Source organism: Amblyraja radiata, chromosome 14 (assembly GCF_010909765.2).
Source record: "Amblyraja radiata isolate CabotCenter1 chromosome 14, sAmbRad1.1.pri, whole genome shotgun sequence".
Lineage (NCBI taxonomy): Eukaryota > Metazoa > Chordata > Chondrichthyes > Rajiformes > Rajidae > Amblyraja > Amblyraja radiata.
Genome location: NC_045969.1, coordinates 57,657,983 through 57,678,214, shown reverse-complemented (window position 1 = coordinate 57,678,214; position 20,232 = coordinate 57,657,983). Strand labels below are relative to the sequence as shown.

Below are 20,232 nucleotides of genomic sequence, written 5' to 3'. Positions count from 1 at the left end.
GTGATGAGTCCTTATGGATGCTGAGGGCCTTCCTGAGGCACTTCCTGTGGTAGATGCCCTCCAAGGCTGGTAGCTCTGTCCCGATGATCCGCTGCGCTCTGTTGACGACGCGCTGAAGAGCTCTCCTCTCCTTTTTTAAGAGGGAGTTAGATGTGGCCCTTGTGGCTAAAGGGATCAGGGGGTATGGAGAGGGCAGGGATGGGATGCAGGAAGATTGTTCCCGATGTTGGGGAAGTCCAGGACAAGGGGTCACAGCTTAAGGATAAGGGGGAAATCCTTTAAAACCGAGATGAGAAAAACTTTTTTCACACAGAGAGTGGTGAATCTCTGGAACTCTCTGCCTCAGAGGGTAGTTGAGGCCAGTTCATTGGCTATATTTAAGAGGGAGTTAGATGTGGCCCTTGTGGCTAAGGGGATCAGAGGGTATGGAGAGAAGGCAGGTACGGGATACTGAGTTGGATGATCAGCCATGATCATATCGAATGGCAGTGCAGGCTCGAAGGGCCGAATGGCCCACTCCTGCACCTATTTTCTATGTTTCTATGTTTCTATGTGGGGCTGCAGCCCAAGACTTAGCTCACTGATTAAATCCTTTCCAAAGTGAAGGCACATCATGCACCGTATGAAGCACCCTGACAGTTTATATGGACATATTATTACCTGAATATGTGTAGTGCAGAACCCCTTCCACATCGTCCCTCTTATCCTCGCTGTTCTTGTGCAACTTTTCATGTATTTCATGTTTCCTCCCACCCCGTTTCTGAAGATAAACCCACAACGTGACCCAAGGGCAGGACTTAAAACGTCATGTACGACTGCCAAAATCAGGGCAATGTCAACAAAATCTGCTCAGCAGTAAACTGAACTCCCACGGTACATGGAGTGTGAGAGGTTGCAGCCCCTGTTTAGACTATCTGAAGGGGCTGCTCCTCAAGTTTTGGCTTCATTTTAGCCCCACACTCCTGATATTTGGGCACCCGGTATGGAGGGGGGAGGGTCGGGAGGGAGAGGGGGGGCGTCTCCCTGTCGGTCTACTCCTGTGCCTGGCCAAGATGGCCTAGAGTGGGAACACGCGGTGCCCACGGGGACTTTGGAGGCCTTCCATGGCCGCAGCAGTTCAAATGTAATACTGATGTTGACGACGTTATATTAAAATTGATGACTTGTTTTGTAAACTGCCACAAAGTCAGCTTTGATCATGTTACTTTTTTGTATGTTTGTTTCGTTTCGGAATAAAAGTAATTGTATCCCTAAAAAAAGGTAATAAAATTGACCTAAAAATGCTTATTTCAACCAGTAGTCCATAGTGATAAGCTAACAGCCAATAGCTATGTATCCCTGGTGAGGGTGCCAGGCAACAGTAGGAGTTGCTGGATGAGTGTACATCGTGGCAATCAGGCATCAGAGAACGGTCAAACAAGATTCCTTCAAAAATAATCCTGCTCTGATCTATCTATTAATCTTTAAATATTTCTGGCATATACTCTGGACTGCTGGAGACACAAGGAACTGTAGATGCTGGATTTTTGAGAAAAACACAAAGTACTGGAGGAACTCAGTGGGACAGACTTCAGTGGAGTATCTGTGGAGGTATAACTCACCCCTAACTTACAACTGCATCAGTTGTAAGGGTCCCAACGAGAAATGTCATCTTGTCATCTGTCCATTCCCTCCACAGATGCTGCCTGACACCCAGAGTTCCTTCAGCACGTTGTATTTTACTCTGAACAACTGCAGGGAAGTCTAAATTAATGTTGTTGTAATGTATATCCAGTTTCTAACAAATTTAGGACACAAAGTGCCCAAATTACAATGTTCAGTAGCGTTTTAATTATTTTTTAATCTGTATTCTTGACATTAAATTTATGGCCATTTTTACTAGTCACTTTGTGGAATGCCACGTTATGGTATATATTTATTAAGAGACTTAAACTTGCAAAATATTGACCATTATTTTCCACGTTAGTTTTAAGAGAAAGGTGTGAATTGTCCCTGTCAATTAACAGAAACATATTTGAGATGATGTAAAATAAAGTACACTGAGAGTTAATCTAATCACAATTAAGGGGGTGGGAGTTTGCAACCTTCACGTGGCCCGCCCTGTTTTGACGAATGCAAACAACTTGGTGTGCACAATCAAATAAGATCAAATAGAACAAGTTGTCCTACAACTTTAGGCTGTGCATGCCATACGCATGAAGAAGAAGATCACAATTAAGCACTAATTTCGGAGAATACTCAGTTAATCAGTAAGCTGTTTTCCCAAATTCAGCAAATAGTAGAAATTTTTTAAGATCCTTGTAAAGAGGAAATTAGAAATTACAATGAAATCTGTCCTAAAAAGTCAAATCAAGATCTGGGGGAGGAATGGTCAAACACTGAGGTCTGTGAGTAAATGCCATATATAATGTACTAAGAAAGAAGATAAAGAGACAAGCATTCAATACAGTCTGAGGAAAAGTGGAGCAAAGGTTTTTCAAACATTGCTTTGATCTTTTTTATTTAATCTTCCTTGGTCCATCTTGTATGATTGTACTCATGTATGGTAAGATTTGCCTGGATATGGATCCTATGCAAGATGTTTTTGCAAGAAATGTGAAAGGAAAATGTGATTTCAAATAGATGGGTATGTGTGATACTAGTTTCTTCTCTTAACAAGCAGTGCAAATTTACTTCATCAGGTGCTACAAACAGATCACTCTACCAAACATCACCCGATGATGCAGAGGCTGGCACCTGTAGTCTTAAAAGAAGAGACAACCCACCTCAAGAGACAGTGGATCCTCAGTACCAAAGTTTCACTGCAGGTAAATTATTTGAGTCTAGTTTAATTCTGAATGGAACGGATGACATAACCAGCAAAACCAGGATTGATTGGTTCATAGTGAATATAGAGAAGAATATTTACTCTGCGATCAGTCTGAAGTGAAGATATCAGAATTATGACTCTTTATGGAGCAAATTAATATTAATTAAACCAAACCTGAATGCTTTTGTTTTGGTTTTTTTTAATTTTATTTGAAGTGAGTACAATACAGTGGTACCTTTTTACAGATTCACAAAATTTTGTTAACATAATACTCTGTACAACTTCATTTTTAAAAAATTTTTTAAAGAGAGAAATAAGAAAGAAAGAGATAGTAAAGAATAGAGGAAAGACTAGTGTGTGTGAATAAAAAGGAGGAAAAAGAGATAGTGAGCAAAAGAAATAAGCAAGGGAGATTAGGAGATTAGGAAAGCAGGAGGGAGATTATCAAATCGGCACAAGGAGATGAGTTTTTATATTATTGATCATCTTTCACCCATACCTGGGACGACAGATGGCACAATGGGCTAAGTGTTCGGCTGGCAATCGGAAGGTAGCCGGTTCGAATCCCGCTTGGAGTGCATACTGTCGTTGTGTCCTTGGGCAAGACACTTCACCCACCTTTGCCTGTGTGTGAATGTGTGTGAGTGATTGGTGGTGGTCGGAGGGGCCGTAGCCGCAGATTGGCAGCCACGCTTCCGTCAGTCTGCCCCAGGGCAGCTGTGGCTACAGAAGTAGCTTACCACCACCAAGTGTGACTGAGGAGTGAATGAATAATGCGATGTAAAGCGCCTTGAGTATTAGAAAGGCGCTATATAAATCCCATCCATTATTATTATTATACCTGAAAACTTTATTTTTTACGATACTGTTGCACCACATGAATCCAAGAAATCAATAAATGGAGACCAATTCGTTAAGAATTGGTCTTGTTTATCTATTAGGAGGAGTCTCATTTCTTCCAGGTGTGCTGTGTCCAACATATTACTAATCCACATTTTAAGCGTTGGTATAGTAGCATTTTTCCAAACTTTAAGTATGAGTTTTTTTGCTGTTATTAACCCATAATTAAAGAATGAATTTTGGGATATGTTTAATTTGTTCCCGTCTCCCATTATTCCAAATATAATCTTTTCAGTATTAGGTTCCATTTTTATCTTAAATAGATTTGTAAATATATCAAAAATATCACACCAAAATTTATAAAGTTTTGTGCAAGAAACAAAAGAATGTGTAATATTGGCATTTTGAGAAAGACATTTATCACAGATGGGAGAAATATTTGGGTAAAATTTATTCAGTCTAGTTTTGGAATAATATAATCTATGTATTTTAAATTGAATTAAATTGTGTCTAGCATTAATCGAACATTTATGTATATATATCAAATACTTTTCCCATGTTTCTTTCGAAATTGTTATCGTTAGTTCTTTTTCCCAGTCTTCTCTAATTGCCTCTGTTGATGGTAATTCTCTGTTTAAAATACTATTATATAGGTATGATATTACTTTTTGTGAGTCTGCCTTAATATTCATTGCTTCTTCTAGTAGATCTAAAATTATACATTGAAATCTTTGTATATATTTCTTCACAAAATCACATATCTGTAAATATTTAAAATATTGGTTGTTATTCAGTTTAAATTTTAATTTTAATTGTTGAAATGATAATAGATTTCCCATTTCATACATGTCGCCTACCTTTTTAATTCCCAATCTTTCCCATTGTCTGTACGTTTTATCCATAAGAGATGGTTTGAATACCAGATTATTCACTTTTGGTGTTAGCACTGATAGGTTTCTTAATTTTAGAGTTAATTTTATTTGTTTCCAGATTCGTATTGTATTATGTATAATTTGATTCTTCTTATATAATGTGTTGTTCAATTTTATCGGGGAGAAGAGGATCGCTCCAAAATCGTATGGAGAACAATCCTCTTTCTCCATTCTTACCCATTCCATCTGTTGAGAAGAACTGTCCAACCAGTAAATTATATTCTTAATATGCACTGCCCAATAGTAATACAAAAAATTAGGAAGTGCAAGTCCCCCAACCTCTTTGGGTTTACACAAATGGTTTCTTTTAATTCTATGTACTTTATAGCCCCAAATAAAGTTGGTAATATTAGAGTCTAATTTTTTTTTAATGTTTTGGTATATATATTGGTATGGATTGAAATAAATAAATTATTTGTGGTAGAAATATCATTTTTATAGCATTTATTCTGCCAATTAATGATAACGGAAGCGTTTTCCAGAATTTAATCAAGGCATTCAATTTATTTAATAGTGGTGTAAAATTAGCGTTAAATAATGATTTATATCTTCTAGTAATTTGAATACCCAAATACTTAAATTTTTCCATTGCAATTTTAAATGGAAATTTTTATTCCAGTTTATTCTATATCCTGAAAAAGAACCGAATTCCTCTATTAAATTTAATAAAGTCAGGATGCTCGTTTGTGAATTTGTAATATATAAAAGTATATCATCTGCATCCGAACCTGAATGCTTATGGTCAACCTTCTGATATCCACATGAATTATCAAAGCAGAAATCTGATATTTATGGTCTTTGCCCTATTTGAACCTAAACTGAGCAGATAGCTAGGAATCAATTATATTGGACTTTTATCAGTTTTGCAGATACTGAGACAAGCATTTATTTAAAATTCCAGATTAATTTGCTCAATTTATATTTAAAGTTTGAGCAAATGGCTGCTACATATCTTAGAATCAGTAATTCAGAATTCTGGTTGCCATCCCTGTAACTGTACCTTGGAGATAGGCACAAATTGTTAGAGTAACTCAGCGGGTCAGGCAGTATCTTTGGAGAACATGGACAGGTACAGAGTGCTGGAGTAACTCAGCGGGTCAGGCAGTATCTACGGAGAAAAAGGATGGGTGACGTTTCAGGTCAGGGATGTGTAGGAGTAATAAACTATAATGGGAGTTGTTCAAAGCTACATCTAAATTGCATACTTCAAGGAAATATGTGGGTGGGGTCTAATTTTGTACACTTCTCTAAACTGGGAGGAGATTTCAGTCAGATCATAAAAATTAATTTATTAATACTGAAACATAGGTGGGTTTATTATTGTCACCTTTACCGAAGTACAGTGAAAAGCGTTGTTTTGCATGCTTTCCAATCAGATCAGATAATATTATACGTAAATAGAATCAGATCCAACACAAGTCTAATAGGCAGAGCAAAGGGAAGATGCAGAGTGCAGAATATAGTTCTCAGCATTGTAGCGCATCAGCTCCACAGACAAAGCCCAAGATGGAGTAGCAAGATGGATTCAACAGTGGCTGAATGGGAGATGCCAGAGAGTAATGGTGGATGGTTGTTTGTCAGGTTGGAGGCCAGTGACGAGTGGGGTGCCACAGGGATCTGTGTTGGGTCCACTGTTGTTTGTCATGTACATCAATGATCTGGACGATGGTGTGGTAAATTGGATTAGTAAGTATGCAGATGATACTAAGATAGGTGGGGTTGCGGGTAATGAAGAAGAGTTTCAAAGTCTACAGAGAGATTTATGCCAGTTGGAAGAGTGGGCTGAAAGATGGCAGATGGAGTTTAATGCTGATAAGTGTGAGGTGCTACATCTTGGCAGGACAAATCAAAATAGGACGTACATGGTAAATGGTAGGGAATTGAAGAATGTAGGTGAACAGAGGGATCTGGGAATAACTGTGCACAGTTCCATGAAAGTGGAATCTCATGTAGATAGGGTGGTAAAGAAAGCTTTTGGTGTGCTGGCCTTTATAAATCAGAGCATTGAGTATAGAAGTTGGGATGTAATGTTAAAATTGTACAAGGCATTGGTGAGGCCAATTCTGGAGTATGGTGTACAATTTTGGTCGCCTAATTATAGGAAGGATGTCAACAAAATAGAGAGAGTACAGAGGAGATTTACTAGAATGTTGCCTGGGTTTCAGCAACTAAGTTACAGAGAAAGGTTGAACAAGTTAGGGCTTTATTCTTTGGAGCGCAGAAGGTTAAGGGGGGACTTGATAGAGGTTTTTAAAATGATGAGAGGGATAGACAGAGTTGACGTGGAAAAGCTTTTCCCACTGAGAGTAGGGAAGATTCAAACAAGGGGACATGACTTGAGAATTAAGGGACTGAAGTTTAGGGGTAACATGAGGGGGAACTTCTTTACTCAGAGAGTGGTAGCTGTGTGGAATGAGCTTCCAGTGAAGGTGGTGGAGGCAGGTTCGTTTTTATCATTTAAAAATAAATTGGATAGTTATATGGATGGGAAAGGAATGGAGGGTTATGGTCTGAGCGCAGGTATATGGGACTAGGGGAGATTATGAGTTCGGCACGGACTAGAGGGGTCGAGATGGCCTGTTTCCGTGCTGTAATTGTTATATGGTTATATGGTTATATGGTCTGCAATGGGGTAGAGGTGAATTGGACAGTACCCTAGCTTATGGAAGGACCGTTCAGAAGTCTGACAACAGAGGGGAAGAAGCTGTTCCTGAGTCTGTTGGTGCCACTCTCAAGTAATTCATTTTGTTATCAAAAAATATCGTACCTGAAAGACACTTTAATGATAAAAGGATAGAGGAGGCACCAAAACAAAAAAAGCAACAAGTCTGAATCACATGAACCTCTTGTGATCTGTGCAAAGATAATTGGCTTTGAAAAGACAGTGAAAATATGGTTTTCAAAGAAATGTTCATCTGTGCAAGCTGACATTAATATCACTAACTTATTCCATCAGATGTTGCCAACAACACAACAAAGCCTTCCCCATCCCATGGAATGGAGCCAGACACCTGCCCCCTCAAAAGAAGAGGCAGCCCCACGCATCAGGAGATGACCTCTCAGTTTCCATACCCCAATACAGGTAAACCTTTTGTGATCACAGTGCTGGAGTAACTCAACGAGTCAGGCAGCATCTCTGGTGAACATGGATAGGTGATGTTTCAGATCAGGTCTCTTGTTCAGACTAATTCTGGTGGTGGGGAGAGGGGAGAAAGCCTGAAGAGAAGTGGAGACAGTACAAAGTCTGATGATTGATAGGTGAGTACAGGTGGTTTTGGTTGATGGTTGGACAAAGGCCAGAGTGGAAACAACAAAAGTGTGAGGTCAGGAAAGAAGAGGTGCAAATTGGGAAGGGGAGGAATGGGTATGATTCCAGGTGGGTGGACAGGGGAGGGGGAAGGGAGAGAAGAAAATGGTCTTTATCCGACGTCACGCAAAACTGCTGAGATAGTTAGGAATCATTCATATTGGGCTCTTATTTGTCCTACAGTTTTGCCACTACCAGGACAAGTATTTAATTAAAATTCCAGATTTATTTGCCCACGTTAGATTAAAATTTGATGCCGATATGTATGTTTTGATGAATGGTTTAGAATTGTGACCTAACATGTACTCCAATGTATCTTGGAGAGGTAGGAGTAACAGATTATATTGAGCGTTGTTCAAATCCATATTTAGATAGCATTCTTCAAGGAAATAAGTTGCTGATAGGAGGGAACTAATTCCATACACTTTACTGAACAGCTGGAAGGAGATTTACACTATATGATAATTGAAATTAATTTATTGATACTGGAAAATAGGTAGGCTTGTTTGTCACATATACTGAAGTACATTGAAAAACTGTGTTTTGCATGCTGTACAATAAGTCAGATACTACCATCCATAAATGCAATCGTCAAACTCAAGTACAAACTATTATATAACAAACCTACGGCTAGAATACTAACTAATAATATATTATCCTCGAAATTTGAACTATCAAGGGGCAATAGACAAGGTTGTTCATTATCTCCGCTGTTATTTGCTTTGGTAATTGAACCCCTTGCTGAAAAAATAAGAACACACCTGGATATTTACGGTTATAATACAAAATATTCAAATAACAAAATATCCCTATATGCCGATGATGTACTACTGTACATCACAAAACCACAAATTAGTATACCGAATATATTAAATTTAATTGAGGACTTTGGATCCTTTTCAGGATATAGAATAAATTGGAACAAAAGTGAAATTATGTCGATAAAACCAAAAGACTCAACACACCTTAGGAAATTCCCCTTTAAAATAGCTACAGAAAAATTCAAATATTTGGGAATTGAAATTACTAGAAATTACCAGGATATGTTTAAAGCCAATTATAATCCCTTACTTAAGAAATTAAATAATTTGATTAAATTCTGGAAAACACTTCCGATGTCCTTAATAGGCAGAATAAACGCTATAAAAATGATTTTCTTACCACAAATTCTATACCTATTTCAATCAATACCTATATATCTCCCAAAAAAGTTTTTCAAAAGATTGGACTCAGACATTACAAATTTCATATGGGATTATAAACCCCATAGAATACAAAGAACACACCTTAATAAACGAAAAGAGTGGGGGGGTCTAGCGCTCCCTAACTTTATGTATTATAATTGGGCAGTAAATATTAAAAATATGATTCACCTGCTGGACAATTCTGCCCAGCAGGCGGACTGGATTGTAATGGAAAAAGGGGACTGCTCCCCGAGTAATATAGGAGCGATTATCCTCTCACCAATAAATCTGAATAATAAAAATTATAATAAAAACCCAATTATACATAGCACAATTAGAACATGGAAACAAATAAAACAGAATCTAAAATTAAGAAACCTATCTCTCTCAATACCAATAGTCAATAACCCATCGTTTAAACCATCAATCATAGACAAATCATTTATACAATGGGAAAGAATGGGAATCAAAACGCTCGAAGATCTGTATGAAGTGGGAAAATTACTATCATTTCAACAACTACAACTGAAATATAATTTGAAAAATAACCAATATTTTAAATATCTTCAAATTTGTGATTATCTGAAAAAATACACAAAAGACTATCATAATATGCCTTCCGACTTACTGGATGAAGCAATGAAGACAAAGGCGGAATCAGCTAATTTAATATCGTACTTATATAATATCATTTTAAACATAGAAATACCCACAACAGATGGAATTAGAAGAGACTGGGAACAAGAATTAGCTATAAAAATTTCAAAAGAGAGCTGGGATAATCATTTACTACAGGTGCATAAATGCTCGATCAATGTACGACATACGCTTATCCAATTCAAAACATTACATAGACTATATTATTCAAAAACTAAATTAAATAAAATCTTTCCTAATGTTTCACCAATCTGTGATAAATGTCTGTGTCAAGAAGCTACCATAGCGCATTCTTTTGTTTTTTGTACAAAAATCCAAAAATTCTGGCATGGAATATTTGATATTTTTCAAAATTAATTAAAATAAAACTGGTACCAAAACCAGAATGGATCATTTTTGGGATATCGGAAGGTATCCCTGAATTAAACGTGTATCAGAAGAATTTACTCAATTACGGGCTAATAATGGGAAAAAAGCTCATACTTAAATTCTGGAAAAATGCGCCCACACCAACAATAAAAATGTGGACATCAAATATGTTTGAAACATTACATCTGGAAGAGATGAGATTCCTCTTAGCAGGTAAAGCAAACCAATTCCAAAAGACGTGGTCTACGTTTATGGACCTATTACAAGCATGAGGTGCAATAGTAATTTTTAAAATAAATAAATAAATAAATGGTATCAGGACCTGGCAATGGGAGGTAAAACAACAAAAACAGACTTGGTTGGTAGTCTTTCTGCGGAGTTTAATGTTATAATAGAGCGATTGTCCTTACTTTCTTTTTCTTTCTTTTCTAGGGTCTACTTTCTTACTTCACTTCCTTCTCTAACTTCTTTTCTAAGGGGCTTTCTTTTCCCAACACTCTCTTGCACTTCACGACTCTTGCGCACCTTCTTTACTTTCCTTACTTCTATCTTTTTCTTAAAGCTTAAAAAAAAATGAAGCGGTACAAAAAATGTATTAAGATATATGTGTTGTGTGTTATTGTAATTTACCGTACTTCTAATAAAAATAATTTTTTAAAAAAAACAAAAAAAAACTCAAGTACAATAGGTAAAGCAAAGGGGAAGATACAGAGTGCAGAATATAGTTCTCAGCATTGTAACACACCAGTTCCACAGACAAAGTCCAATGTCCGCAATAAGGTGAATCCCTTACTTTGTGAAGGACTATGCAGAAGCCTGATAACAGAGGGGCAGAAGCTGTTCCTGAGTCTGCTGGTGTGCGCTTTCAGCAATTAAAAGGAGCTATTCATTTCTTTATCAAAAAATATTGTACCTGAAAGACACTTCAATGATGAAAGGGTAGATGGGGACACCAAAACAAAAATAGTGAATCACAGAAGCCTCTCATGTTCTGCATAAAGATAATTGGTTTTGAATAAACAAAAGTGTAAATATAGTTTCCAAAGATGTCTGATGAAGGGACCCGATTCGAAAGATCACCTATCCTTTTTCTCCAGAGATGCTACCTGACCCACTGAGTTATTCCAGTACTTTATGTCTATCTTTGGAATAAAGCAACATCTGCAGTTCTTTGTTTCTTCATCTATGTAACCTGACATTGCTATCACTGACTTATTCCATCAGATGTTGCCGACAGCCCAGCAAAGCCAACCCAGGCCCATGGAATGGAGCCAGACACCTGCCCCCTCAAAAGAAGAGGCAGCCCAACACATCAGGAGGTGACCTCTCAGTTTCCATACCCCAATACAGGTAAACTCTAATGTAACCGATTTATGCATCTACCCATGTCATTAATGAAAATGCATTTGATTACCGCTCTCTGACTTTAAGTTCTGAATGATCCCCATGTTGGTCGGAGAAGGCATCCGCCTAAATAAAATGTTGAAATTGTAGACTGGCTCGATTAACCTTCGATGTGAAAGCAGAAGCATTGATGAGAAAAGAAGAAAAAACAAAGCATTTACAAATGGTGTTGCTTACAATAGCTCACAAGATATAGTTTTCTATAGATAGGACATTATTTTCAAAATCATTCATTTATTAATGGCAATTATTCCTATTTAAATACATTGAATCAACACAGCACAGCACAGGGACAGGCCCTTTGGCCCACTCTGTCTGGGTAGCAGTGTGAACTGTGAGGAGGATGCTATGAGGATGCAGGGTGACTTGGGCAGGTTTGGTGAGTGGGCAGATGCATGGCAGATGCATTGTAATGTGGATAAATGTGAGGTTATTCACTTTGGTAGCAAAAACAGGAAGGCAGATTATTATCTAAATGGTGTCAAGTTGGGAAAAGGGGAAGTACAATGAGATCTGCGGGGTCCTTGTTCATCACTGACTGAAAGTAAGCAACCAGGTACAGCAGGCATTGAAGAAAGCTAATGGCATATTGGCCTTCATAACAAGATGAGTTGAGTATAGGAGCAAAGGGGTCCTTCTGCAGTTGTACAGGGCCCTAGTGAGACCAGACCTGGAGTATTGTGCCCAGTTTTCGTCTCCAAATTTGAGGAAGGACATTCTTGCTATTGAGAGAGTGCAGCGTAGGTTCGCAAGGTTAATTCCCGGGATGGCGGGACTGTCATCTGTTGATAGAATGAAGTGGCTGGGCTTGTATACTCTGGAATTTAGAAGGATGAGAGGGATTCTTATTGAAACATATAAGATTACTAAACTAAGTGGGACCCGTTGGGTCCCAGCTTCTCACGGGAGGGCTTGTTCCCCCAATGCAATATTCCACCTCTGCACCAATTCCAATATTGCTGGCCAGTGGGGGGGGGGGGGGGGTGAGGCTTTCTGGAGTGCTAGTATGTGTGTTGTGGGTCAAAAGGACTGGTTTCCAGAGGGCTAGTATGTACATTGTGGACTGAATGGATTTTTGGACTTGCAGTTCAGTGAGTCATGGCAGGTGGGCTGGCACTTCAGTCACTGGTGAGCTGGCATTTCACTTACTCATGGTTGGTGGGCTGGCAGCCCAGTCACTCACGGCTGGTGGTGGCAGTTCACTCAGTCACCCCTCCTCCCTTCACCCCCCACTCTGCTCCATGCCATTCCCCTCCCCCATACACATTCAGTCCATCTCCCCTCAACCTCTCCCCCCCCCCATTCACTCTTAGTGGCTCCTCCGACAGCACAGCCATTCCTGCCTATTAGGTTACTATTATGATGAAGAGCACGCAGGCATGGCAAGTGGAAAAGGATTTATTAAAGTTTAAAATGTGAATGACTTAAAATATAACAACAATTTAAATGTTAAAGATGAGATTTATTAATTTTTTTTTGTTGTGTCTCTTGCTGTGTTCTGATGCTCACTGCCTCTTGATAACACTTTGCGTTTGATATAAAAAAAAGACAATTTTAATATAGAGAGATTAAGCGGTCAAATTTTATCAAAGAAAATCTGAGAATTTACCTCAAAAGTCATCGTGGAGTGCAGGCAGCAAGTCCAACCTCACAGCACACCAAGCCAATTTCACAGCATTTCAAGCAGAGTGCACACAATACAATACAATACAATACAATACAATACAATACAATACAATACAATACAATTCAATTTATTGTCATTTGGACCCCTTGAGGTCCAAACGAAATGTTGTTTCGGCAGCCATACATTACAAACAAATAGACCCAAGACACAACATAATTTACATAAACATCCATCACATTGCTCTGATGGAAGGCCAAAAAACCTTATCTCTCCACTGCACTCCCCCCCCCCCCCCATGTCAGAGTCAAAGTCAAAGCCCCCGGCTGGCGATGGCGATTGTCCCGTGGCCATTAAAGCCACGCCGGGTGATGCAAGGTCGCACACCGGGTCTTGGTGTTAGAGCCCCCGGCGTGCGCTCGCAATCCCGCGGCCATTCCAAGCCGCGCGGGGCGATGGTGTAAGGCCCCGCTCCAGGAGCTCTTCAACCCCGCAACTCGGGCGGGAGAAGTCGCCGTTGCGGAAGCCCCGAAAAGCGGTCTCCCTCCAGGGACCCGCGGGCTCCCGGTGTCACTGTCCGCCAAACCCGCAGTTGCAGCCTCCGAATCTCCGGGGGTCGGGCCGCAGCAGCGTCCACCACAGCTCCACCCGCTCTGGACTCGGCCAGCTCCGCGACGGTGAGGTGAGTAGTCGGCACCACAGCCCCCGGTCTTCCTGTTGGAGGCCGCTCCTCGTTGCAGCCCCAACGACAACGGAGACCCGACAAAGAAAAGGTCGGGTCTCCCGTGCAGGGAGAGATTTAAAAGTTACCCCCTCCCCCCCACACCACCCCCACCCCCCCCCCCCACACACATACCCCAACAAAAAATAACAAAAACTACATAAAAACATAGACATAAAATAATAAAAACGCAGACGGACTGCAGAGGCCGCTGCTGACGAAAGTCGCGCCGCCCACCGCCCACACACACACACACACACAAAAAGACACACACACATGCAGCCAGACACACACACACACAGACACACTCACACAGAAATACACAAAAACACAAAGACACACGCACATAGTCACAAACACGTACACACATTCACACAGACACACACACAGACCCACACACACTCAGACACTCACGCAGACACACATTCAGACACACAGACAGACACTCATACACAGAGACAGTCAACACTCATACACAGACACTCACACACTCATCCACAGACACTTACATAGACACAGCCACTCATACATACGCACGCACAGACAGACGATGCGCACACACACTTTAGAACCAATAAAGGCACTTTCTGCAAGCATTTTAGAACCAATAGAGACACTTTTTGCAAGCATTTTAGAACCAATAGAGACACTTTTTGCAAGCATTTTAGAACCAATAGATTTTTTTTAGAAAACATTTTAGAACCAATAGACATTTTTTTAGCAAGCATTTTAGAACCAATAGACATTTTTTTGGCAAGCATTTTAGAACCAATAGACATTTTTTTAGAAAACATTTTAGAACCAACAGACATTTTTTTGGCAAGCATTTTAGAACCAATAGACATTTTTTTGCAAGCATTTTAGAACCAATAGACATTTTTTTACATTTTAGAACCAATAGACATTTTTTGCAAGCATTTTAGAACCAATAGAAATTTTTTTGCAAGCATTTTAGAACCAAAAGAGACACTTTTGCAAGCATTTTAGAACCAATAGACACTTTTTGCAAGCAGTTTAGAACCAATAGAGACATGTTTTGCAAGCATGTTAGAACCAATAGACACTTTTTGCAAGCATTTTGGAACCAATAGACACGTTTTGCAAGCATTTTAGAACCAATAGAGACACTTTTTGCAAGCATTTTAGAACCAATAGAGGCACTTTTTGCAAGCATTTTAGAACCAATAGAGACACCTTTTGCAAGCATTTTAGAAACAATAGAGACACTTTTTGCAAGCATTTTAGAACCAATAGACATTTTTTGCAAGCCTTTTAGAACCAATAGACATTTTTTTGCAAGCTTTAGAACCAATAGACATTTTTTTGCAAGCATTTTAGAAGCATTTTTTGTTTTTGTTTATTTTATTAGAAGTTAATACAGTACAAAACAGTACAGTGGAACCTAATTTTAGGTGCCAATTATGTCATACCGTAATCCATTCTATGTACAACCTCTAGTTTTATGTTTTGAGAAGGAAGTAAGCGAGACAAGAAAAAGAAAACAATAGAAACATAGAAACATAGAAAATAGGTGCAGGAGTAGGCCATTCGGCCCTTCGAGCCTGCACCGCCATTCAATATGATCATGGCTGATCATCCAACTCAGTATCCTGTACCTGCCTTCTCTCCATACCCCCTGATCCCTTTAGCCACAAGGGGAAAAAGAGGAAAAATAGATGGTAGAGAATAGAAAAACGTGAAGTGTGTATATAAAAAAAAAAGAAAAAGTGGAAAGTAGAAATAGGAGAGAAGGCCCCTTAAAAGAGAAATTTTCAAATCTTTATTCGGAGATGTAGATCTATCCACGGCATGAACTGAAATCAGCAATCTTTACGGCACCGCTGCATCACATGATTCCAAAAAGTCGATGAAAGGAGACCAACTCCTTAAGAATTGGTCATATTTATCTATTAGTCGGAGTCTCATTTCTTCGAGCCGTGCTATGTCCATCATATTCCTAATCCACATTTTAACAGTTGGTATGGCTGTATTTTTCCAAAATTTAAGTAACAATTTCTTTCCAATTATTAACCCATAATTTAAAAAAAAAGTTTTGGTCTTTATTTAAATTGATATCTTCTACTATTATTCCAAATATAATCCATTCCGTTTTAGGTTCTATTCTTGACTTGAAAAGCTTTGTAAATATATCAAATATATCGCTCCAAAATTTATTCAACTTTGTACATCCTACAAATGAATGTGTTATATTAGCGTTTTGAAACAAACATTTATCGCATCTGGGAGAGACGTTTGGATAAAATTTATTCAACCTCGTTTTTGAATAATATAGTCTATGCAATAATTTGAATTGAATTAAATTATGTCTTGCATTAATAGAACAATTAAGTGTGTTCATCAGATACTTTTCCCATCTATCCTTCGAGATCTTTATCATTAGCTTATGTTCCCAATCTTCCCTTTGTGCTTCTGTTGAGGGTAATTCTCTATTTAATATATTATTATAAAAGTATGATATTAGTTTTTGTGAATCAGCCTTAATATTCATTGCTTCTTCTAAAGGGTCTAAAAATATAGTTTGAAATCTATGTGTATATTTCTTCATAAAGTCACGTATCTGTATATATTTAAAATATTGATTATCCTTCAGTTTAAATTTTAATTTTAAATGTTGAAATGATAACAGTTTGCCCAATTCATACATATCCCCTACTTTCCTAATCCCCAGTCTATCCCATTGTTGATATGTTTTGTCGATGAGAGATGGTTTGAATGCGGGGTTGTTCACTAGTGGGGTTAGTACTGATAGATTATTTAATTTCAAGGATACTTTTATTTGTTTCCAAATTCTTATTGTATTGTGAATAATTGGGTTCTTCTTATATATTATACTATTCAATTTTATCAGTGAGAGCAAGATCGTTCCTATATCGTACGGATAGCACTCCTCTTTCTCCATTCTTATCCACTCCAACTGCTGAGTGGAACTATCCAACCAGTACATTATGTTCTTAATATGCACTGCCCAGTAGTAATACATAAAGTTAGGTAATGATAAACCCCCAACTTCTTTAGGTTTACACAAATGCTTTCGTTGAGTTCTGTGTACTCTGTAATCCCATATAAAATTAGTGATAGTAGAATCTAGTTTTTTGAAAAAGTATTTTGGAATATATATTGGGATCGCTTGAAACAAATATATTAATTGTGGTAAGAAAGTCATTTTTATAGCGTTAATTCTACCTATCAATGAGACCGGGAGCGTTTTCCAAAATGTAATCATATCATTCAGTTTATTTAATAGTGGCATAAAATTGGCACTAAATAATGATTTGTATCTTCTCGTAATTTGAATACCCAGATACTTGAATTTTTCTGTTGCAATTTTGAAGGGGAATTTTAGTAAGTGTCTCGAATCCTGTGGTTTTATTCCAATTTATTCTATATCCTGAAAAAGAGCCGAATTCCTCAATTAGTGTTAATAAGGTGGGTATACTCGTTTGTGTATTAGTAATATATAAAAGGATATCATCAGCGTATAATGAAATTTTATTCTTTGAGTCCTTAGTGTTATATCCGTGAATATTCGGGTGATTTCTAATCCTTTCGGCCAGCGGTTCTATCATAAGGGCAAAAAGCAATGGTGATAAGGCACAACCTTGCCTATTACCCCTTGATAAGTAAAATTTTGGAGATAGCATATTGTTAGTTAATATTCTTGCCGTAGGTCTATCGTAAAGTAGTTTAACCCATCTAATAAAATTCTCTCCCATATTAAATTTTTGGAGTACCTTGTATAAATACTGCCATTCTACCTGATCAAATGCCTTCTCTGCATCCAGCATAACAACTGAAATATCTTCATTGTCCTCATTGTGAGAGTACATTATATTGAAAAGCCTTCTCAAATTATTAAATGATTGTCTTTTGGGTATAAATCCCGTTTGATCCGTATTTATTAAATTGTTAATATAATTATTCAGTCTTCTTACTAGAATCTTTGCTAAAATTTTCTGATCCGTATTTAGAAGTGAAATAGCTCTATAAGAACCCGGTTCATCTAAACCTTTATCTTTTTTTGGTATAAGCGTTATTGTTGCTTCTGCTAGGGTTTCTGGCAGTTTATTTTCGGTATAAGCCTGCATGTATAAATTGAATAATCTTGGTACAATTGACTCCTGAAATCTTTTATAAAATTCATTACTAAAACCATCTGGTCCTGGGGTCTTCCCATTTTACAGTGAGTTTATTATTTGTTTTATTTCTTCACTAGTAATCCGTGCTCCTAATTGCTCTTGTTCTAAACTATCCAATTTTGGGAGATTGCAATTATCTAAAAAATTTGTAATTTTACTAACATCTGTATTTATTTTAGATGTATATAAATTATAATAACATTGGGCAAACCTCTTATTAATATCCTTTGGCAGTGTTAGAAACTCACCCTTGTCCGATTTAATTTTAGTGATAGTTTTTTCCCTTTCTTGTTGCTTCAGTTGCCTCGCAAGTAATTTATGTGGCTTATCCCCAAATTCGAAGTGTGCTTGTTTTGTAATTTGGAATAATCTTATTACTCTTGCCGATAGTATTCTATTGATTTTATATTTCAATAAAGTTATCTTATTATGTTTATCTATGGTTGGGTCAGTTGCATTGTCCAGTTCTAGTAATTTTATTTCCTGTTCTATCCGCTGAAGTTCTCTTTTATTTTCTTTATTTTGAAAACTTTGGTAAGAGATTATGATGCCGCGAATATATGCCTTGAAGGTTTCCCATAATAGCGGTGCAGAAATACCCGGCGTGTCATTTATTTCGAAAAAAAAATTTGTTTGTTCTTTTATATACTCATAGCCCTGCGGGTTATTTAATATTTGTGCGTTGAATCTCCAAAAAGGTTTTATACCCGGCATTCCCTCAATTTTAAGTATAAAAGTCAATGGTGAGTGATCAGAAATAATACTATTATGATATGATGGTTTATTCGTATACGGGATTAATTTTGTGTCCAATAAGAAATAGTCAATTCGTGAATAAGTTTTATGAACTGATGAGTAAAATGAGTATTCCCTACCACTTGGATTTGCTATTCTCCAAACATCGGCTATGTTGTTATTTTTTATATAAGTATTTAAAAATTCACAGGTCTTAGTTTTAACAAGACGCTTCCCTACCTTTATTGATTTATCTAAGTATGGGTCTATAACACAGTTAAAATCTTCCCCCATTATTATATTTTGATAATTATGCTCTTTAAAAATTGTGGGTTATCAAAATTAGGCGCGTAAATATTTATCATAGTTAATGGTGTATTGTAAATGTCTCCCGTGACTATGACGTATCTTCCCTCTTTATCAGATATGGATTTCTTTAATTTAAAAGGTATACCCTTCCGAATTATAATGGCCGTGCCTCTTGCTTTAGAGGTGAATGAGGAGTAATAGGTTTGACCTATCCAGTTTGCCCTTAATCTGATCTGAGTTTGTTGTTTCAAATGTGTCTCTTGTAGGAAAGCAATATCCATATTTAATGATTTTAATTGTGCCAGAATTTTACCCCTCTTAATTGGCTCGTTCGCACCTCTGATGTTCCAACTACAGAAAGTGAGACCTCCGATATTTATTCGACTATTATCTTGCATTGGCTATTATTATCAGACTGTATGATTCATGTGATGCAGCCAAGTACCTCGAAATCCCGAGTCCAGAGTTGTCCTTCATAATTTCTACAGTAGTTTTACATCTCCTGACACTATTAAACATAATTAAGGGAAAGAGAAAAACATAAAATAGAGTGTACATAAAAATTGTTAAGTCACACAACACATAATTGTGAATAAACAAAAAAAGTGAGTAAGTTATCAAAAAAGCGATATCTTACAAAAAAGCCACCAATGGTAGCTAGGATTGTTTTTAAATTTACCTCCGTCGAGGAGATTATGCACTGGGCCTTTCTGCAAGCATTTTAGAACCTATAGAGACACTTTTTGCAAGCATTTTAGAACCAATTGACATTTTCTGCAAGCATTTTAGAACCAATAGAGACGCCTTTTGCAAGCATTTTAGAACCAATAGACATTTTTTTTGCAAGCAGTTTAGAACCAATAGACTTTTTGCAAGCATTTTAGAACCAATAGACATTTTTTTGCAAGCATTTTAGAACCAATAGAATTTTTTTTTGCAAGCATTTTAGAACCAATAGACTTTTTTTTGCAAGCTTTAGAACCAATAGACATTTTTTTGCAAACATTTTAGAACCAATAGACATTTTTTTGTTATTCATAGCTCAGAGAAACGTGACCCTCTGCCTTCCTCCATCTTGAAGAGACTTGAGGCACACCACTTCCGGGTTTTATAGTCCCTCCCCCTCCCACCAGCAGGGGCAGCAGAGAGAATGGCAAATCTTTTAAAAACATTAATATATCTCA

General features: G+C 37.6%; 1 protein-coding gene across 1 annotated transcript in view; it reads left to right on the top strand.

Annotated features, from left to right (window-relative positions):
- Nucleotides 1–20,232, top strand: part of spag17 (sperm associated antigen 17) — a 224,565-nt gene that overhangs the window by 160,453 nt on the left and 43,880 nt on the right. The window contains exons 47-49 of the mRNA XM_033033446.1: nucleotides 2,682–2,807; nucleotides 7,538–7,663; nucleotides 11,323–11,448. Of these exons, the coding sequence (XP_032889337.1) occupies nucleotides 2,682–2,807; nucleotides 7,538–7,663; nucleotides 11,323–11,448 (378 nt within the window). The remainder of the gene's footprint in view (nucleotides 1–2,681; nucleotides 2,808–7,537; nucleotides 7,664–11,322; nucleotides 11,449–20,232) is intronic.